The sequence below is a fragment of the Rhopilema esculentum genome, chromosome 18, assembly GCF_057945365.1.
Source record: "Rhopilema esculentum isolate cy_ngs chromosome 18, ASM5794536v1, whole genome shotgun sequence".
Classification (NCBI taxonomy): Eukaryota; Metazoa; Cnidaria; class Scyphozoa; order Rhizostomeae; family Rhizostomatidae; genus Rhopilema; species Rhopilema esculentum.
In genome coordinates this window covers 2987194-3006963 of record NC_142832.1, presented here as the reverse complement: position 1 = coordinate 3006963, position 19770 = coordinate 2987194, and the positions used below count along the sequence as shown (strand labels likewise).

The 19770-nt window shown below is 35.3% G+C and overlaps 2 protein-coding genes across 3 annotated transcripts; both read left to right on the top strand.

The window, feature by feature from the left end:
• The first annotated feature begins 169 nt into the window (after positions 1-169).
• Positions 170-9581, top strand: LOC135696658 (uncharacterized). Of its 2 annotated transcripts, none has more exons than XM_065216129.2 (5): positions 170-1539; positions 2379-3119; positions 4035-4172; positions 4971-5027; positions 5760-9581. In XM_065216129.2, exons 2-5 carry the CDS (start codon positions 2465-2467, stop codon positions 6443-6445), a joined length of 1536 nt encoding a protein of 511 aa, XP_065072201.2. In that variant the 5' UTR covers positions 170-1539; positions 2379-2464; the 3' UTR covers positions 6446-9581. The 2 variants fall into 2 exon arrangements, with proteins under 2 accessions (XP_065072201.2, XP_065072200.2); XM_065216128.2 differs by having other exon boundaries at positions 174-1539; positions 4968-5027.
• Positions 9582-12064: 2483 nt separating this feature from the next.
• LOC135696685 (pleckstrin homology domain-containing family F member 2) lies at positions 12065-19529 on the top strand. Its single transcript, XM_065216170.2, has 10 exons — positions 12065-12159; positions 13145-13209; positions 14537-14617; positions 15193-15249; positions 15612-15675; positions 16129-16254; positions 16634-16740; positions 17207-17405; positions 17851-17960; positions 18416-19529. Exons 1-10 carry the CDS (start codon positions 12144-12146, stop codon positions 18464-18466), a joined length of 876 nt encoding a protein of 291 aa, XP_065072242.1. The 5' UTR covers positions 12065-12143; the 3' UTR covers positions 18467-19529.
• The last annotated feature ends 241 nt before the right edge of the window (positions 19530-19770 follow it).

Genomic DNA, 19770 nt, shown 5'->3' with positions numbered 1-19770 from the left:
CCGTTTTCGTTGATAAAAATGCTGTCCGTTCACACTTGTCCGTTATCAAATGAATACGATTTTAATACGGCAAGTGTTCATACTGCTCCAACAAAAACGCTGTTTGTAGCCCAGGGGGGGGGGGTACTCATATATATTTAGGATAGGGGTGCTCAGGTTACTTTTTTGGGTCTAAAATTTGAAGGAAGGTTATTTTTTGGGTCAGCCAATTATCCAACTGCTTTTTTGGGTTCATGAAATGCCGAATTATTTTTTTAGGTCATGAATGTGAGAAAAAATTTAAAAATAGAGAAAGATATGGTTTACACACTAAACATGATTTATTTTTCATTAATTGCAGATGAAAATCATAAGAGTATTCAGAATGATATAAGGAACTCCCAAAAACTTACAACTGGCTGAATCAAAAAAGAGTTCCGTGTATTTGATTTCTATGTGTCCATATTTGTAGCTGAAGGAATACTCTGAAAATTCGAACCCTTTTCAAGTTATTTGCTCAATTCTTTTAATTGGCAGTGAAACTAAACCAACCAGAAAAATGGAATGTATATTCGACAAATTCTTCTTTTAGCTACATGTAAAACTTTCAAGACGTGATCGAATCATGGCGATACATATAAAACTTCCAATAAACGTGATCGAATCACATGGTTTTGATTCCATACTGATAGAACACAGGGAACCTTTCTTGACTCATCCATTATTATAGTTATATCAGTCTCATAAAACGTTGGAATGCTATTAAAACTTTTCTACCCTGGGTACCAAACTCTGGTTCCCGGGGTAAAATTTCAATGCACAAGGAAAATATGTAATCAACTGGTTCTTTTTCGAGGCTTCTTCTGTGGACAATAGTGAACAATTTCAAGCTTTAGAGCAGCATACACAAACAAAGAATCAATACATCATTATCTTTTCCTTCCTTGAGCATTCCCATTTTTATCACAGTGCCAAGGATGCTAAAAATAGGACAAACGGGAGGGAGCTTAGTCACAAGGTAAGGTCACATCTGCACAGCTGGTATAGTTAAATACTCCAAAATTCTTCGTCCAAAGTATTCTTGGAAATGCTGTGGGTTTTGCCCTAAGTTGTTTTGCCATTGATAATCCTTCACTCATTCAATTTCATATTGCATAGGTGTTCTTCGTGAGATCTCGTCTGAAGGATAATGGAAAGGTGAAATTCGAAAGTATCCGTCTTCATTTGCGTTTTCAAACGACTCCGTTTTCATAGCAGAGTAGTGTGAACGCAAGGCAAAAACGGATTAGTTTGACTCCGTTTTCATTTAAAAAAGGAGTAGTGTGAATGGGCCGTAATGATGAGGGATGAGGGGGTCCGTGGGCCAGTGTGAATAACGAGCCTCCTTCCTTGTTTGGTACCCTATTTTTGATAAAGAGGCAAGTTCCTTCGGAGAAGTAATAAAGTGGTAAAGTTGTTGTTTGCATAATTATACTGGTTTGTTTGTTATTTTCATGCTTTCTCGCTTTTAAGTGTAAACGCCTCTGTGAAAGCCGATCCAGATCATGCATAGCCTGAATGGTATGTCATGTGCCACTTTATATTGTTGTAGAATTAGTGTTTCATTTGTGGGGACTTGATTGAGGTTTCGCCCGCCTTCTATCTCGAGTCTTTTCGCTAATTCTTCTGACCACGTCCTAAAATTCACCTGCCGTACCAACAAGATTTTCCAGCCGCATTTCACACCTGGCATTTCAAGTTTGCAGTTTTGTATTAGTATACTGTATCCTCCATTTAAATTTTATTTTCAACTAACGTCTTTAATTTCTAAAATGAATATAAGTTTCGCGTCCTTCACGCCGCCGCGGAGGAAAGGAAGGTGACAAAACATACAAGTTAAGAAGCTATACACAGGCACCACGCAGCCATTGGGCTAGCAGGGGCTATAGCCCACCCACTTTTTTGCAATAAAAGGCTAGAAAATTTTTTTGAAGGTTTACTCTAAGGCAACTTTGGATAGTTTACTCCTATGTAGTAGCAGTTCTCATTGACTGGAAACCATTTTTGTTCTTTTTCTAGGTTTTTCATCTTGTTTAATGATATGATCTATTTTCTAAGCTAATTCTATCTATTTTTATAGTTATTGATATCTTCTCTGAACCAGACTGTTAGTAAAAATTCAATAGAAATAAGCAAGTATTTTCTAAAATGGGCGTTTTCCTGCGTTCAAGAAGGCGTTGCCTCAAAAAATGTTTTGTCACATCCATTCCAGCCCCTCCACTTTTAGAGTGGTGCGTGCTCCCTGGCTTTACATTGTATTGATCATCTAAGGACTTACTTAGGAAACCTTGTATCTCTGTAGAAATAATTACAAGTATCAAGACCTCTCTTATCACAGTAATTTTTTGTGTTATATTTAGGAATTGGGCTATTTGAATCAAATTTCGACGGATACAATGTTTGATGTTTCCTGAAAAGAGTGGTAAGATCAAAAGTGTGGGGAGAAATGGATAAAATGCCAGAAGATCAAAAGGTGATGAACAATTCTGATGAACAAAGGAAAAATCAGTCTTCCCCTAACAGAGAACAACCAATTCCTCACCTTTTATCAAAGTTGCCATCGGATGGAAGTGGCAGGGTTCTTAGGTTCAAATCAGGAACCTCTTCAAAATTACAACCAATAAAAAGGACAGAAACTCCCTCTCCATCAGACGAGTCTGAGGTTGTTTTGTCAAATAATGGGAGCAGAAGAGAAGAATTCATGCCAGTTAATGAAAGAAGTATTTTGACTAGTTTTCAAAGAGAAGATACTGCGGCAGTAATAGAATCAGAAGACCAAGAACAGCCAAGCTCTGAAGATACCTTGATGGGGCATCTAACAGTTGACAATCAATTGACTGTTGGTCCAGGTACCCATCATTATGCTGTATTTGTAGTTGGAGATTCATCTGATGACAGTGCTTCAGCTTCAAACAGATCTTCAGATTACAGTGATTCTAGAGCAACAAATTCAGCTGCCAACATCCCGCCTCCACCTTCATATGATTCAGCTTGTAGAAAGATGACTACTCATTTAGAGAGAAATCCTTCCTCCTTAAGTGTAGTGAGCATTCAACCACCTTCTTACAGAGATGCAGTTGGTGCAAGAAGATTTCTAGAAGGTTAGATTTACTTCATAATTATCTTTTTTATAATTTCAGCTAATTTCTTGATATAAATTTGTCCAGCTGGCTTAAGGTGCCTATAGTCAACTCAGCAACAAGTATCACCAAATGTTGTATACTTTTAAGGAATAAAATTATAATACACTAGTATTGTCTGTTGCTGTCCTTCAATATCACTAAATTTGTATTTGTATTTGTATTTGTTGCTACCTAGCATCCGAAGGTAGTTTTTAGGACACTGAGAAGCTATCCTTATGGAGCAGTGTCCCTGGTCCTTCCTCTCGATGTGACCACACCTCGTGATACCAAATGATGTATAAACTTTTAAGTTATAAAATTATTATTCACTAGTATTGTCTGATGCTATCCTTCAATAGCTTTTCTTAGCTGTACAGTCAAACTCATATAAGTTGAGTTTCACTTAGTCAGAATATGGTATAATTGTAAATTTTATCAGTCCACTATTAAAGGGCATATGTGGCATTAGCAGTTGGCTAATAAGACAAAAGCGTTTGGAGTGGAATTCCATTGTTTCGTGACGTTTCATTTCTTCTCAATTAATATTTACTGCCGTAAAAATTCACCCTCGATTCCATGCTTTCTACTAAACAAAAAGATAATTGTATTGCATTAGCCAATCATGTTCACGACACATGCCCTTTAACACCTGCTTTCATTCAGTCAATGCTAAATGTTACAATAATCACATATTGTCAAGAATTCATCCTCATATTACACCTTAAAAGATAACCCTTTTTTAAAATGTTGTCAACAATTCATTACAACATTTCCAAAACAGTGTCGTCAGCAAATGCCTCTTGAAATAATCCTTAGACATTTGTGCATTACATGAAAGTACCTATCCCTTGCAGGAAATTGATTGTTTGGATTTATATAGAAATTTATTCCTAGATGCACCACCGAACTACCATGCCTTGTTTTCCAATTCTGTATTCAGAATGATTGATTTAAATGGAGATCATAATGGCATTGGAGATGATCTGCCAATGAGTTTTACTGCTTGCATCATTACCTATTGCATTATCTCAGGTAACTAAGAATTTTTTTAAAACCATAGGTGCCTACTGCCTGTAGACGTCTAGGCTTGCCTCCATACAAAGGGATTTCAGTTACCCCTGGCTGCTTTTAATGTAGCAAAATACAGTATAATTATTTTTTCCATTTATGCAGCTACAAACCAAAGAGATTGCTTCCAGTAGTTAAGATTCTTGATCAAAAGAAACCTATTATGCTTTTCAATTGTTAAATCATTGTTTAATAAAATGAGCATTTCTCTGTATTTTTGGTAACCTTAAGCCACTCCTGAGAAAATCAAATATCAATGCATATGCTTTTAAATCTGTAAAACTCAGCAGAGATTTATCCTATGAAGAGATTTAGATACATTTGAAGAAAAAGTTGGCTTTTTAGTTTGCTGAAAGTTACACAATTGTGTTTGTAGAAGATGGCTTTTTAGGGAATTATCTGTTTTACACTTTAGAGGCAGTTTAACTGGTTTGAAACACCCACCAAACACCAAATTTGACAGCCTTTAACTAAGATGAAAAATCTACTTTGAGAGTTGCCTGTGATGCAAACTAATCAGATGAGAAATTGATAATTAAAAATAAACTGTTTCCATTGACAAAAACGTGCCACCAATTTCTACAGTAAATAGGGGTATCACTTTGTGAATCTTCCCTAAGGATGATGGGCAAATGTTATGCCACTGTTTGCTCATTGACTAGGTTGATCCATATTCACATTTCCTGATAAAGCTTTGTATATATAATATTTCTTAGAAATAGCACAGATGTAACAAGATTGTTTTCTTTTTATTCACAGCAGTGATAATATTTGGGGCTTGCATGGCACTTTTCCTTCCCTTGGCTATGATAATTATTGGTATGTATGGTCATCATTAACTTTTATCATGTTGTGTTTACTGTTTTTTAGGAGTGCAGCAACAGGCCAGGAAACCTGGCAAATCCTAGGGCTCTTAGCATATTTTAGAAATGAGAGCCCCAATAGCTTCGAAAGTAAAGGGTGTCCCATCCTTGTCTTCCCAAGGAGCCCCAGTGTGCTTATTGCATCATCGTCTATTTGCATCAACTAGGAATGATCAGAATTAAAATGCTTTTAAATTGGCATCTGTTTTATTTTCAATCATTCAAAGCACAACAATTATTTTTATGATGCTGTCCATTTCAGCTACTCTTTGTGATATTATGCAAACACAACACCCCATGAGGCAATACTCAAATATTTATAAGGTGTTGTTTCACTGCACATGTCTTCTAAAAACTTGGCACCTATGCCTAACATTAACATTAAATTTTAGCTGAGTTAAATTACCACAGCATAGCTCTCACATTCCTTTTTGCTGTATGTGAATGTATTGTATATCTAAATATTGCACAAAACAGTTGTTGACATATTGTTATAACAAGCTTCCTGTGCTTTCTTCATATATTTATCTCTATTAACTGTTTATTTTATTTTTATCAAAAACCTTTTTCTTGCAAAGCTTAATGAGTTTCAGTTGCAGGTGTTTCTATAGTTTTTAAATTAATATAACTCTTTTTGAAACTTTGATAGCAGTGTTAATCTTTTGAACATCAATAAATTCCCTTGCAGGTGTTGCCCATCTTCATAGCTGCCCAGCTCAGCCTCGCATCCCAGTCTTCCTAACATCAATGGGTGTTTTCCAACTGCTTGAATGTTGTGGTAGATGCTCCATGTATATATACACAAAGCTAAAAACTCAAAACCAACGAGAAGAAGTAAGGTACAAATCAAAAGATCCTTTTGTTTACTTCATTGTTGTATGGTTTGTTGTTGGAAGCATGTGGGTGTATCAGAATTACCCCACCTGTCATGATTTCATTCAGAATCCTAGTCTACAGAGAGACATTATAAAGGATCCAAAATTTGCCAAGCCAAGCAGGAATTTGACTATTTCCAATACTCGAGATACTTTGGGAAAGTACCCACACATTTTCAACACAAAGCCTCCTTCTACAAAAGACTCATCAAAAAGTATAAATTCAGCTGATGACGGAACTCTGGCAACAAACAGACAAACAACAGAAGGAACGACATTAAGTTTCTCCAAAATGATGCCAACAAGACAATCAGCATCTACATTGATAAAACCAAAATCAAAGCCAAAAGCTGCATGCTGTGGCAAAATAGTGTACTTTTTCACATTTGGAGTGGTTACATTGTATTACTCAATGATTGGCTTATGGTTCATGCTTAATCTCTGTTGTACCTTTTTCAAGATGTTTCACAGGTGTAGGGATGATCAGCACTGTCAATAACCAAAGCTACTTATGAAAACCACTCCTTGGCCAATATTCTCAGCTAAGGGTCAAAGTTTGCTGTGAATTTGTAAGAGTTACTTATGGTGATCATCTTTGGATACATAAAGAATTCTATCGCTGTTTTGAAGTTTTGAAATGTTACAGCTCAAATTAAATCCTATTTTGGACAGTGATAAGTTACTTCATTTTCATGGTCTTCAGGGTCTGTCTCTTCAGGAAATACTTGCGTGTGAATATTTGAAAGAACCCTTATACTGTTTAAGAAGCAAACTCCATTCTTGCCAAGTTGTCATCCAAAATTGTTTGCCATTTGAAAGTCTCATCTTTATCCATAGTTTTTGCAGAGCTACATTTCAATATTCATACAAAGCAGGTCATTTTTATACTAAAGAATCTCTGGACCTTCAAAAGACAGAACTTTGTCTTTTGTAGACTTGCTCCATACCCCCTCTCTAATCTCTCTGATTTTACACTCCCTTACCCATGGAGGTAGTTAAAGGGGAAAGAAAGAAAATAAGGTGGGTAAATAGAGGGAGGGTGCAAGACTCAAAGGAGACATGGAGATTCTTTTAGCAAGTCCAATCCTTTGTTGTACCTAGCATTGTCACCAGTTACCATTTAAATCCATTTCCCTTTTAAACTCCCTTTATACTCCCTTTTAAATCCATGAAATATATCTTTCCTAAATTGCTATAATTGTGTCAAATATAGAAGCACTTGTGACTCATGCCCTACTTTCATAATAAAGGAACATTCAAACCTTTTTTCCCGAGATATGCACAAGTCTCATCCAGGTGTCTTTACATAAAATGTTGGTATTAAAAATGCTATTTATATCACTCGTAAATCATTCACTTGCAGTGTTTTAACAGTGCTTGAATCTCAAAACTTCAGGGGGTATTTATTTTTACCCATTTTATCTTATCTTATTATGAAGAAAGAACAAACCATTCATATTTGTATTACACATGCATTTCACAAAGTCTATTTCATTATATCATTCATCATAATCATCAACCTTTCTACATTTACAAGGCAAACCAGCAGTGGCATAAGATGGGGGTCAGAGGGTGTAAGAAAACCCCCCTGTGAAATTTTTATCCAAGTATTACATTTGAGAAGAAAGATTTTAAAGCTGAATATAGTGACTTCTTTCCTGTTTCCGAATCAGATTGGCAATCTCTTTCAATGAGGTATGTTACTTAAAAATGCCTATTTTGAGGGGAAGAACAGAAAAATTTTCAATTCGTATAATTTATGACACTTAAATTCGAATAATGATAAGACTTTATCTCTTGTTTTATTTCAGTTCTGATGTCATTATGTTTCCTTCAAATATAGGGAAAAATTAACATGCTTATTAGATTTTTGTCAGAAAATCTAAATTTCTCGCCCCTTCAGTGAGTTTTCCTATCTACGCGACTGCACACAAGACTAAGAAAGCGTTTGCAAGCGTGAGCAAATTATTTGAGAGGTGCAATTATGACTGGAGTTTTTAAGTGAAATTTATCTGGATCTCCTAACGATAATTGTTGTGAGCAATGAAACAGGATTTCTCTTTAAGAGGTTTCAGTCTACAACTGGTCCCAAACTTGAAAGAATAATCGTATATGTGCCGAGTGGGGAGCTTACAAAAATATAAAGAAGTTGCCACTTTGTGTCAGATTGCCAGTGCCTGGGAAAACTGTTTTTGAAGCTAAGAATCTTAGATATGATTCAAATATACATTTCGTTTGTATAGTAATTTACCTGTTTTCTCAAGGCTTCAGAATAATTTTCGCTTCTCTCTGTTCGTAGCCCTTTCCCCTTCAGGCTGAAGCCCTGAAAAGCTCCTCATGCCAACGAACCTCATTATTAAGCTCAACAATATTGGGACCTCAAGATCCTAAAATCCTCTAAAAAACCACTATTACTATACTGTTTAAATTTCACCATTAACCAGTCATTGGCTAATTTGTATCATGTCATTTGATAGTCATTTGATCTTTAGGTATGTAATGTAATTTATTTGTATAATTGGTAGAATTGTCGTTGGAGCTGTTAGAGTTACGCACGTGCTGACATTGTTTATGAATATATAGATTCATATACATTTGTATTTAAAACTTAATAAGCATTATTGTATTTATGGCTGTTAATAAAACTCTTTTACGCTAATTCAGGTGAAAAATAATGAGATAAAATTATTATTACTTCTTAGAGTAAAGCCAGATTGGAATGTTTGTTATGTGCTCAAAGTGAAAAGTTAAAGATTTAAGATACGCACTTAAAAAGTGATTTTTGATGCACATCAAATTTGTTTACAAGAGCTGTCACCCCGACAACGCTTGTAAAGTATCTGTAAAGGCACTTTGCAAGCCTCCAAATCTGGTGTTTACTTTTGATGTTTACTTTATAATTAACTGGTGTAAAGTCCTTTAAGTTAAATCCATCTGCGGTGATCATTTGTAATGCTAAAGTTAGTCTTGCAGTTGCAGTTATGATACCTTTTCATCCCCGATTAATGATTTGCAACAACATGTCTTGGATACTCGACTCGATTCTCTTTTTTCGTATTTGACCCCATTTTAACAAGAACCTGCCTAAGCAGCTAGATGTGACGATGATGAATTTTTAAGTAATGAGTCGTTGAAAACTTCACCATATATGTATAATTCCCTTTAAGTTTCATTTTCCATTTAATACATAACTCACTTTGATAAGGTGTTCGCATAAGCAATTCTTACAGCTAAAAGTCATTTTCCAGTCTCTGAAAAAGATCTTCTACTTGGCAGATGTATCTCCTTTGATTAAACTTTAAATTAAACAAATTTCTATTCTGGCATATTTGTTAGAAGATAATATGTGCCTTGTCGAAATCATTCGTCGAAAATGCCATTTTTTACTATAATATACAACGCCTACTGACTCTAATGTAAATTCAAGACAAACATATCTTCTGTTCAAACTATAAATGTTAATTTCGTAATATGGTAAGAATCGCGTTGTTGATTAATGTATGATAGCATTGTTATTTAATTATGTTTAAAGTCATTGCAAAGTTTATTAATTTAAAGTATTAAGGTTAAAGTAAACATTGTTTTATATTAACGGTATTTCAACGTTGATATGGGAAAAGAATCATTTTTGAAAAGTACTTTTATTTGGGTTATGCCCTTCTGAATTAATTCTCTCAATCTCTCAGAGATCTCGAGAGCTCTCAATACTCCATGCCAGTTCTAGTTAATGTAGCCTGTGCTCCAGACCCTTAACCTGAAGGAAGAGGTCCAGACCTCTTCCTTCAGGTTAAGGGTCTGGAGCACAGGCTATAGTTAATGCTATTCATGCAGAAACATAGAAGAAAGGTGGCAGCAATTGTAAAACCATACTCATTAATGGTGGCTTATCATCATGATTAATTTCCTTTTGCCAATAGGTACCCCCCCCCTTTATTGATTAGTGCAGATTAATTAAAAACTAGTTGGTTATCTATCATGGAAAGCAACAATAATTACTAAACAACTTTTTTAGATCCAATCAAAGAAAAATAAAAGCTTTTTTATCGAATAGAGCCTAATATCTATTATCTTGAACGGAAAATTTGGCCAGTTGAATTACAGCCGCTACCCTGAGGACAGACAGAGCCAAAATATCTCTTCAAAAAGTGAGGGGTTCTTCTGGAAGCCTTACATACAGTTTTGGGTGTGGCTGAGTTTAATAGCGTGTCAAAAGACAAATATTAAAAGCTTTGGCATTATTTGTGTCTGTTGCATTGCCCAGAATTTCTAGGCGTTTTCCATTTCCCTAAAGAGCTTTCGAGGTCTAATCTTTTTAAATGTTCAAACAATGGCAATTGTTTCCAGATATTAATCGATCAACTAGCAACTGCCATTCTATTTTTGAATACCTAATTTATCCGTGGGTTTGGTTTTAGATCTCCGATGCGCAGCAGATAATACACAATGGTCTTTAAAGTTATGTGGCCAATAGCTAAACGTTATGAAAAGATTTTCTGTTATGACATCACACTTTAGGAAGTCAATTTGTTGCATCTAAAATCAACATGTGACCAAAAAGTGAAAAGAAAGGAGCGTCCGGGTTTACCGCATAACCTTGAAGGGTAAAATTAGTTATATCTGTTGCAAACTGACTGAGATAAAGCAAGTGAAAGAACTGGGTTTGGCTAACGAATTCCTGTTGTTTTGGCCTGGTTCAAATGTTTTAGAGCAAAGACCAAATAACAGTGCTTTGATGGGACAGGAGCCTGTGCACAAGTGTCCACATCGTAGCCTATATTAGAACCTTTAACTGATTTTGCATGTTAAAAAGTAGTTCGTTATGCTATTTCAAGCTCTGTTGTCCAAAACTGCATTCTGGCGAAATGATGCTTTTCATTAATAGTGTATCTTGATGATACTTTTATCAAAACTGTATTCTGACCACTGCCCAGATCACCACTATTCTAAAATACAGTAAATCTTATTGTACAATACATTACATTAGATTACATTACATTACATTACAATACAATATATTACATTACATTACATCTCAAATGAAATTTGAAACAGAAATTCGATGTTTTACCCTTCATAATAACTTTGGAAACAAAGTCTAGCTTGATTAATGCTAACTAACAGGTCCCCTTATTTTGAAAACCTATATTACGAAAACATCGCTGTGAAGTGGCGGATTCAGGGGGGGCAACTAGGGGCAGTTGCCCCTCCCTCAACGAGTTGAAGCAAGTCTGGCGCCCCTTTTTGTAAATTGCTCCCCTCTTTTTGAAGAATGAGAATCAGATGAAAAAGGTTCTTGGACCGATAGGTTAATTTGCTTCAAGGATTACCTCAAGGTTATGTTGTTCATTCTTAAAAGGTATCTGAAATTGTGTATACAGCGTACTCTCTTAACCAATTTTTGAAAATTTTTCAGCGCCCCCACTACCAACTGCCCCTCCCTCCTTTGCTCTGGATCCGCCCCTGAGGAGAGGCAAGGGGGCCCAAGGGACCTTTTCATAAAAGTGCCCTTGTTCTCGGTCTTTTGCAACTATTAAAGACATGCACATGAAATTCTGAAAAAATTCTGAAATTCATGGAAAAAATTCCTCCAAACTTGCACAAAAATTTCTTATGACTGCAGTTGGCCCAACTTCAAGATACCTAAAGAGAATCTATGTAAAATGACAGTTACAAGAGAAATAAGTTGAAACTAGAAATTATATCACAAATGCCCTTTTACTTATGCCGGTCTCCTTTGCCCTTTTGTCGTTCCGGCGTCCATGGAGAGTTCCCTATTGTGTGGAGTCAATTCTCAAGTGTTAAAACGTGTAGCCCAGAAAAAAGTTTATTGATCGAACACGATTTATTGATACCATAAGGATTACATTTCACAACAATAATAACATAAGTAAAATAGATAATATTTTTAATTCGCTGGCTTCTAGCAGCAACCACGCCCTTTTTATTAACCAAATCTCGAAGATGAATGAGCCTCTCAAATTTATAAGATGCATTTGAAAAGTTCTTTTTTCTTTTTGATTTCTAATTCTGATAAACAGAACGAAATTTTAGCTTTTTTCGTTAGTTTTATGTATAGGTTCGCAACATTGGTATCGGGGGTTCGCAACGGAAACTCCATCCACAGCATGTCAGCCATACTTGTCACGTGATATGGTTGTCTGAATTAGACTTAGTGTTGCAGAGGCTCGAGGGTCAAGATGGTGGACAAACTGGGTGAGTCAAAGCAATACTTGTGATCATTTTCAAGCTTCGCAGCGTGTACATCTTCTAGATCATGGGTTGCTGTAAGCATAATGTAATACAAAGAAATGAAATCGTTTCACGATTTACTTCAATGGATCTATAAGCCCCTGGGTCTTGGTGCCTTCCATAGACTATGGAACAAGGAAGAAAACCTTTGTTCCTTGGTCGATAAAGATCTATCTCTTGCTATCTTTTGTGGACATTATGCATTGGGTGGCAATTCTGTGATTAAAAATTTACCTTGCACAGAAATCTTCAAAATAATACACTCTCTGAATTCAGCATTCATCCAAGAAATTTTCAATTTCAAAACTTCAACTGGAAGTATAAGATGTATGGCATGATCTATCTAGTCAGTTAGATTAAACAGCATAAGGTCCAAGGTCTCAGTAACAGCGTTAGGCCCAAGGCCTATAGTAGTTTGCCTTTACTTTTTTAATGGGAGGAAAACTTTGAAGATTTTACAAAGAAAGATGAAATTGTGACAGGGTAATCTGCAATGATGATCTTGTTATTTCTGAGAATCTTTTACTAATTGCTAATATCAGTCGATTTAGATTTGTTTACATTTTGTAAGGTTAAAATGAAATGCTTTTTGTATAGTTTAAACTTTAAATAAATGTACATCCTTACACAATACTGCCTGACGTGTGTTAGTTAAATCACAGTCAACTATTGTTGCAAGGCAAGTGATCCATAAACAACATGATAATTGTTCAATTTTAGAAATAATTCTTTCAAGCATCCATTATTTGAAGCAAATACTTGACTGCCGGCATTTTTCAAGAATTATGCTATAGTCTATAGATATCACAAGAACCATAAGAAATATTTTGCCTGATATACTAATGTACATGATGAAATGAACTGAGCAAATTGAAATCCTAAATGCAATTATTCTAAATGGCAATGTATTGACAATGTTGTATATGTATGTCATCTTATTTTTTCAAAGTAAACAGCAAAGCAAATGTCAGAAGGATAAAAAATGTTGAAGACTGTTTTGGTAGCTCAGGGGTGGTATGTTTTGCTGATTTTCCTGTAACGTTTGTAGTGACTTCTATCTTTAAAACCATACTCACCTTTTCAAGCCTATTTCAAAGAGTCTCTTTTTATGCTCACTTCAAGTTGTTAATACGGTTCATCTAATAGTTTGCTTATCTCAGGTTATTGTGTGACATATGCCAATGAAGCACAAATAGTTTTCATATTTCACATTTCTTCAGTTGAGATTTGATTGTGGTAGAGAACATCCTTTCAAAAGCCCAAATTCATAGCCAGTCCTGGTAATATGAAATTTTATTAACAGATGCAATGATGTGGGATGATTGACTGTAGACCTTACAATTAGCCTTTAAAGGTGATTTACTTAGATTGTAAAAAGGCTTGAGGGGTGTATCACAGTTTGCAAAGTGTTTGAAGTTTCCCTAATATTACCAGGACTGCATAGGCTAACAGGCCTCTGAGTATATCATATTAATGTCTATCGCTTGTCATATTTTGTTTTTAAGACTCCTTTTTCTTTATAAAACCTTCTTCAGCAACTTTCAATAATGTGGCTCTCTTAAGGCCCATTTCCACTTCAATCACAATTGCAAATATATGTGAATTCCATAGACACTTCTTTTGATCAATTGCAATGCAAACCTGGTTTGAGAACAGTGATTTGGCTAATTTAACCAATGAGATCACATGCTTCAAATTTGCATATGGCCTCCTTTCTTGTCAATTGTTGTGAAAATTGAAGGGGTTGGTGTTAACATTCCATGGTGATAAATTTTTCTAGTAGCTCATTGCTTTGCTAGATGCAATTCGCAAACATTCACATGCAAATTTCAAACAAAAGATCTCATGTGAATTGCAAATGAAGTGAAAATGGGCCTTAAGTATCAGTTGCCCCCTCATATTGTTCATTTTTTACAAAATCAGGTAGGTGCTGGTTTTTGAAGAACTTCTAAAAATTTATCAAATTTGCATGCTGGTTTTTCTAACCATGCTTTTTGGAAATTAGGCATAGGAGTTTTTTAAAGGCCCTGCCCACGACCCATTATCTCTATACCCTCCCCTACTCAAGCCAAGCAGAAAGCCATTTTTCAATTTGCCTTCAAATTTGAATTGGTTTAGCAAAGTTTAATTTTCTGTTTCATTTAAAATATTTTTGTATCTTGTGGCCCTACCAACCTCAATGTATTCAAAAGATGAAATTAAAATTGGATAAATCGTTTTAATTATTTTTTTAAAAATTGTTCATTTGTTATTTGTTAGTCTTTAAAACATATGCACGAAGTCACGTGTTTAGTAATTCAGCCTATAGAAATGATATTTGTAATTGATATTTTTATTTTAGCAACTTTCCAAACCTGGTAGAGTTTTGGTAGGAGAAGGTGTTCTAACAAAAATTTGTAGGAAGAAGCCAAAACCCAGAAAGGTTAGAAATGCCTAAGTTTTCAAATATCTAGCTGTTAGGGAGAGATAAGCAATAGCCTATCTTCCAGTGACTAAATAAAGTCACTCCCTATCCACCTGGCTTTTAGGGCATTGGTTTAAATTATTTTAGGTCATTGTGCTCTTTGATTGGTTTAACTTTGATTGGTTGTGCTCTTTGAATCTGTTTATTTATAATGGTCAAATTTCAAGATTCTACCAGTTTTCAATAAGGTGTTCTTGTACCTGGCTAGCAGTGAATGCTTACTTTTCTGTGATAACTTTTACTAAGAAACTTTAAATCAACTTAACTGGATAAAAATTCCTAAAAACTCTTTCTTCTTCTGCAGTAGTTTTCTTGTTTGCTACAAAGTTTATTCTTGAAAGAATACTCCATTTAGGATCTGGTTACTTAGGACAGCCAAATTTTTTAAACATTATTGTGGGAGTTGATGAAACTTTGGGAGTGACAAAGTAAATACCAGGTATGAAAGGAAGTAAAAGTAATATAAAAGTCTTCAGTTCTCAAACCCTTTAAGCTGTTTCCAGAAAATTTGCTAACAGTTATGTCTGTTTTAGTTTTTCCTTTTCAATGATGCGTTGGTTTATGGGAATATTATCATAAATGAAAAGAAAGTGAGTTACATTTTCCATTTTTCAAGATAATAAATCATCATTTATCCTTCTATGTTTGGTATATACATTTTATATTAGTGCTTCCCAAAAGTGTATATCAAATATTCCATATCAATTAATTTACTGCTACCTGGTGTTGAGTATTGTTGATTGTAAGCAATATTTTTAAAAAGGATGAGGATTTGAAATCCAGTTATCTTATGAAAATGACAAGGATGATCTATAAAGCGAATAGAAACATTTCTAACGTTTTATATCTTCGTTCACTGTACCGCATCTTGTTTCTCCTTGTTTATTTAATAGCAACTGCCATTTCACAATACAGTAACAAAATGCATTAAAACTTCAAATTCTTCTTGTAGTACAACAAACAGCATATCTTACCATTAGAAGAACTGAAGATTCTTGGCCTAGAGGACGAAGATGGCACGTGATTTTTTGCCTTTTTTTGCACATAGTGAAAGCCACTCTGCCAGTTGAAAAAGGGTGGTGGTGCAGCTAAGAAATGTTTTCAGAAAAATTCTGATTGGTTTTCCAATATTTTAATCATAAAGCCATTACTTGGAGCGGTTGGTTGCCTTTTCTATCTGGAAATATGCGCGATTATTTCAAGTGTATTTATAATTCAATAATTTTAAAAAGGGAATTGGCATTACGTGGCCGTTTGAAGTCACCTAAACCTCTTCCCAGAACGTGATTCGTGTCCCCGAAACCTCATCTCGCGATCGATGCCTCTGCACCCCCTCCTGTTTTCATTCAGAATCATAGATGCTTAGCTTTTGTAGGATTCTTATTCCGAATTTAACGTCAATTATCCCTTTTTTTCTTTCTATTTCAATTGAATTTGCACAATTGTTAATAGCTGTTTTTTTACTCTAGCATTACGCAATGGCTGGCAAATTATTAGCCCTTGTAAATCGTTCGCTGTTTACGCTGCAACGGGCACTGAGAAGGCTGAATGGATGGCCCACATCAATAAATGTATAGACGATCTGGTGGCCAAAAGTAAGTATCATGATTTGCTTCTCTCGCTATATTTCAGAGGGAGCTGTTTCCCTTATCCGTTTTTCAACAAAGACGAATGGAAATTTATCCATTTTTGAATATATTTATCTAGACTAGATAATGTGCTAAGTGGAACAGGTAGTCCCGATGAGTCCCGAAGGTCCGGTTTTACATATACCTAAAGCCATTGGAGATTGCCAAAGACCAGCGGGAAACCGCATCGACGATAATTGCCGATAATTTACTATTTGTGAAAAAGACAGGCTAAAGCAACACACTGCAAGCATCCTGTTCTACATAAGTTAGGTTTGTTCCGGAGTTCCCCGGCCGGGTTTTTCGTTCTGAGATGGTATATTGATCATTATGTTCATTTTTTTAGCTGGGAAAAAGTCAACAAAGGAACACGCAGCGGTTTGGGTTCCGGATTCAGATGCAGCTAACTGTATGCACTGCCAAAAGTCGAAGTTTACCGCAATTAATAGAAGGGTGAGGCTGTTTGCATTCTCTTGATTACGTTTAGGGTGAGAATTTCACGTGTTTGAGCACTAAGGGTGTAAAAAAGAAGGGAGGACAAACGTCATAGTGATTGTTATGTGAATTAACTAGATTTAAAGTCATTTTCTCCCCAAATCAATTGGAGAGCGTTCTGGCAACGTTTAGCTTGAGACAACAACAACATACATTTTAATTTTTTGCTAAGAATATTCCATTCAAGATAAAAAATATTCCATTTGAGATAAAAAATATTCCATTTGAGATAAAGGACTCAGCTACCCTTCATTTGCTGCAACTTTTCAGAAATAGCTTTACCCCTGCATAGATTTGAATTGGGTGAGGTTGGGTAAAAGTTTGATCGTTCTTTCTTTGGTTGTAAACAACGGATTTTAAATCATGTTTTTGTGTTAAGCTCTCTTTATTAATTGATAACACGCATTAATCTATTTTCATTTAGCATCACTGTCGTCGTTGTGGATTGGTAGTTTGTGGAAACTGTTCGTCTAGGAAATTTTTGTTGCCTCACATCTCGTCCAAACCAATAAGAGTTTGTGACACTTGCTACGAAAAACTGTCTTCTGGAACTGCGAAGCCTACTGATCAGATAACACCGGAGGAGAAGGCCGCTACTCTAGCCGCGGCGCAGGCCAAATCTGGTATGCTCACGATATGCTTTCTTACTCTCTGTAATGAGTTTTTATTCTAATATTTTTGTTCTGCGCTTATTGACAACCTATCCAGCAAAAAAAGCCTCCCTCAAACCCAATTTAGTCTCCCTCAAACCCAATTTAGTCTCCCTTAAACCCAATTTAGTCTCCCTTCGGCTCTAGTAGCGTCCTCATGAAGCAGCCACCTCATTTTTGTTAATCTATTATTAAGTAGATACCAGCGAGGCATTACAGAAAGGGATATCCAATATTTTTCTTAAATCTTTTTTGCTGTAAGAATACGGTGAACCCAAAAAATAACCAGTCAGCGAAGAAGAAATCGGCCTTAATTGAATTTGCCTAGTTGATGATGTGTCTCAATCCAATATAAGGCATGGAATGCTTTTTATATTGTGCAAACAGTGTTTCATATATTATCGCGTTTTTCTTTTAGGTAATTTCTCGTCGTTGTCAAGAAAAGAATCAGAATCTCTTGCAGAAAGCGGCTCGTCCGGAGACGAGAGAAGTGATGATGAAGACGGCAGTAGCAGTATTGGAACAGAGGTTAATTTATGTGTATTTTTATCATAATAACCTCTCATTGGATTTAGACCATCTTGAAGAGAATAGAATAGAAGCCTTTTCGTAATTCATACTTTTCACGTGGAGTGTTTTTGTCACGGTGCCAAGAAAGCACGAGAACGAAAATCTAACAAGTAAAACCTTACGTATTGAAGTTTTTTTGCCTTCTATATTTACATTTTCTATAAACTAGTTTTCAATGAATGACTTCTTTGTGATTTTGGACCTATTTTCTCCTTTCAATCTTCTTTCTAGATATTTCTGCATAAATTATCCAGTATATGTCTAAGATATTTTATATCGAATGAATATTTATCATATCGCTGTTTTGTTTAAGAATTGAAGATTTGAAAATTTATTCCTTATTATTATTAGTGTTGCTGTTTTTTTATGAAAGTTTCTAAATTTTAAGTAATTGTTCACCATTCTCTAAACAGCCTACTTTCTACGAACAAGTGAAGAGATCCGAAGAGCCAATGGAAGATTGATTAAAATATCAAATTAGTTAGGGGATGGACTTTTAGGTGCTCTGGCTTGATGAAACGATATTTGCAAGCGATTTTTGATAGTGTAAGAAGATTTTTAATTTGCAATAGAGCGCATATTATCACAAATACTATAGAAGTCAAGAACTATAATCTCTCCGACCGCTCTGTTATCACTAACTATTTTTTAACTCGGTTAACAATGTTTTTTTTTATGGTTTTTTATCTTCTGCAGTTTCATCCCTCCTGCTCCAATTCGTATAAACGTCACCCCAATCAGCATTGTAAGGGCTTAGAAAAATATTACAAATATGTCCTGGCAAAGAGGAGTACAGCGGACTTCTCAAGACTTTTCAATAGAAAAAATATTTTGTGAGTATTGTTTCTCCCTGCAACACTGAGCCCTTAGTCAATCGCCCCCTTCTCCATCATTCAGTGTAATTGATCCTGTTAGCAATACATTCTCCTAACAAGCAGTTAAAGATAAAACTTATTGTGGGTATTTATTCAAGGAAGCCAACCTTTTTCAAATAAGTATTGAATTTTGTCGAGCAACAAAATTTCCCTTATAGCTTATGCATTTGGTTCAAGGCACTGGCATAGAAGGGCCTAGGTTTAACTGTAACGAGATAGTTAAGCAGACAAAAGTTTCCACCACAAACTCTTCAAAGATTGATTTCTGCAGTGTGTTAGCACATAGGCAAATATGCATTTGTTTTGCTCTTTACCCTGTAGTGGTCAACATTCTGCAGTTTATTTTGGCGCAAAATATGGAACTAAATCCATACTTGATTTCCGCATTCTCATTTTCTTTTGGCAATCTGTGACTGAGATTTGGCATGAAATAAAATCAAGCAATGTATTTTCAAATATCTGTGATATAATCAGTGCTTCAATTACAGATATCGGAGAAACCAATCCCAAATACGTTTATTTTTCTATTTATTTCAACTTTGTGGATAATCTTTGTGTGCATGTTGCATGATTTTCAAGTATATTTTTTGTATATTGCAATGTTCTTTTCACCTTTGAATTAGATAATCAATTTACTATTTGCTTGATTAAACTTGGTGTCATTTTTTCTCTTTGTCTTATAACTGTTTTAAAAAGTTGTTTTAGCTTAGGAAATATTATTTCAGTTTTTGAAAGTAGCGACTAAGTGACCCTTTAGAAAAGAATTTCCTAGCCTCGTTCGGGGATTGGCGCGTAATTTTTCTATCACGTCAGCAAACTTCACAAGAACAAAGAATGTTGAAAGACCAGAATGGTTTCTTCCGAGCGATTAATATCAACTTTGCTGAAAAATA

Bases quoted from the DNA above. Each gene is read 5' to 3' on its own strand.
- LOC135696658 (XM_065216128.2), top strand. From the start codon at position 2,465: ATGGATAAAATGCCAGAAGATCAAAAGGTGATGAACAATTCTGATGAA. The intron at 3,120-4,034 runs GTTAGATTTACT...ATTTATTCCTAG, and splicing joins TGCAAGAAGATTTCTAGAAG to ATGCACCACCGAACTACCAT. The intron at 4,173-4,967 runs GTAACTAAGAAT...TTTTATTCACAG, and splicing joins TACCTATTGCATTATCTCAG to CAGTGATAATATTTGGGGCT.
- LOC135696685 (XM_065216170.2), top strand. The intron at 13,210-14,536 runs GTATGTTTTGCT...TTTTTATTTTAG, and splicing joins GTTTTGGTAGCTCAGGGGTG to CAACTTTCCAAACCTGGTAG. The intron at 15,676-16,128 runs GCACGTGATTTT...TTTTTACTCTAG, and splicing joins TGGCCTAGAGGACGAAGATG to CATTACGCAATGGCTGGCAA.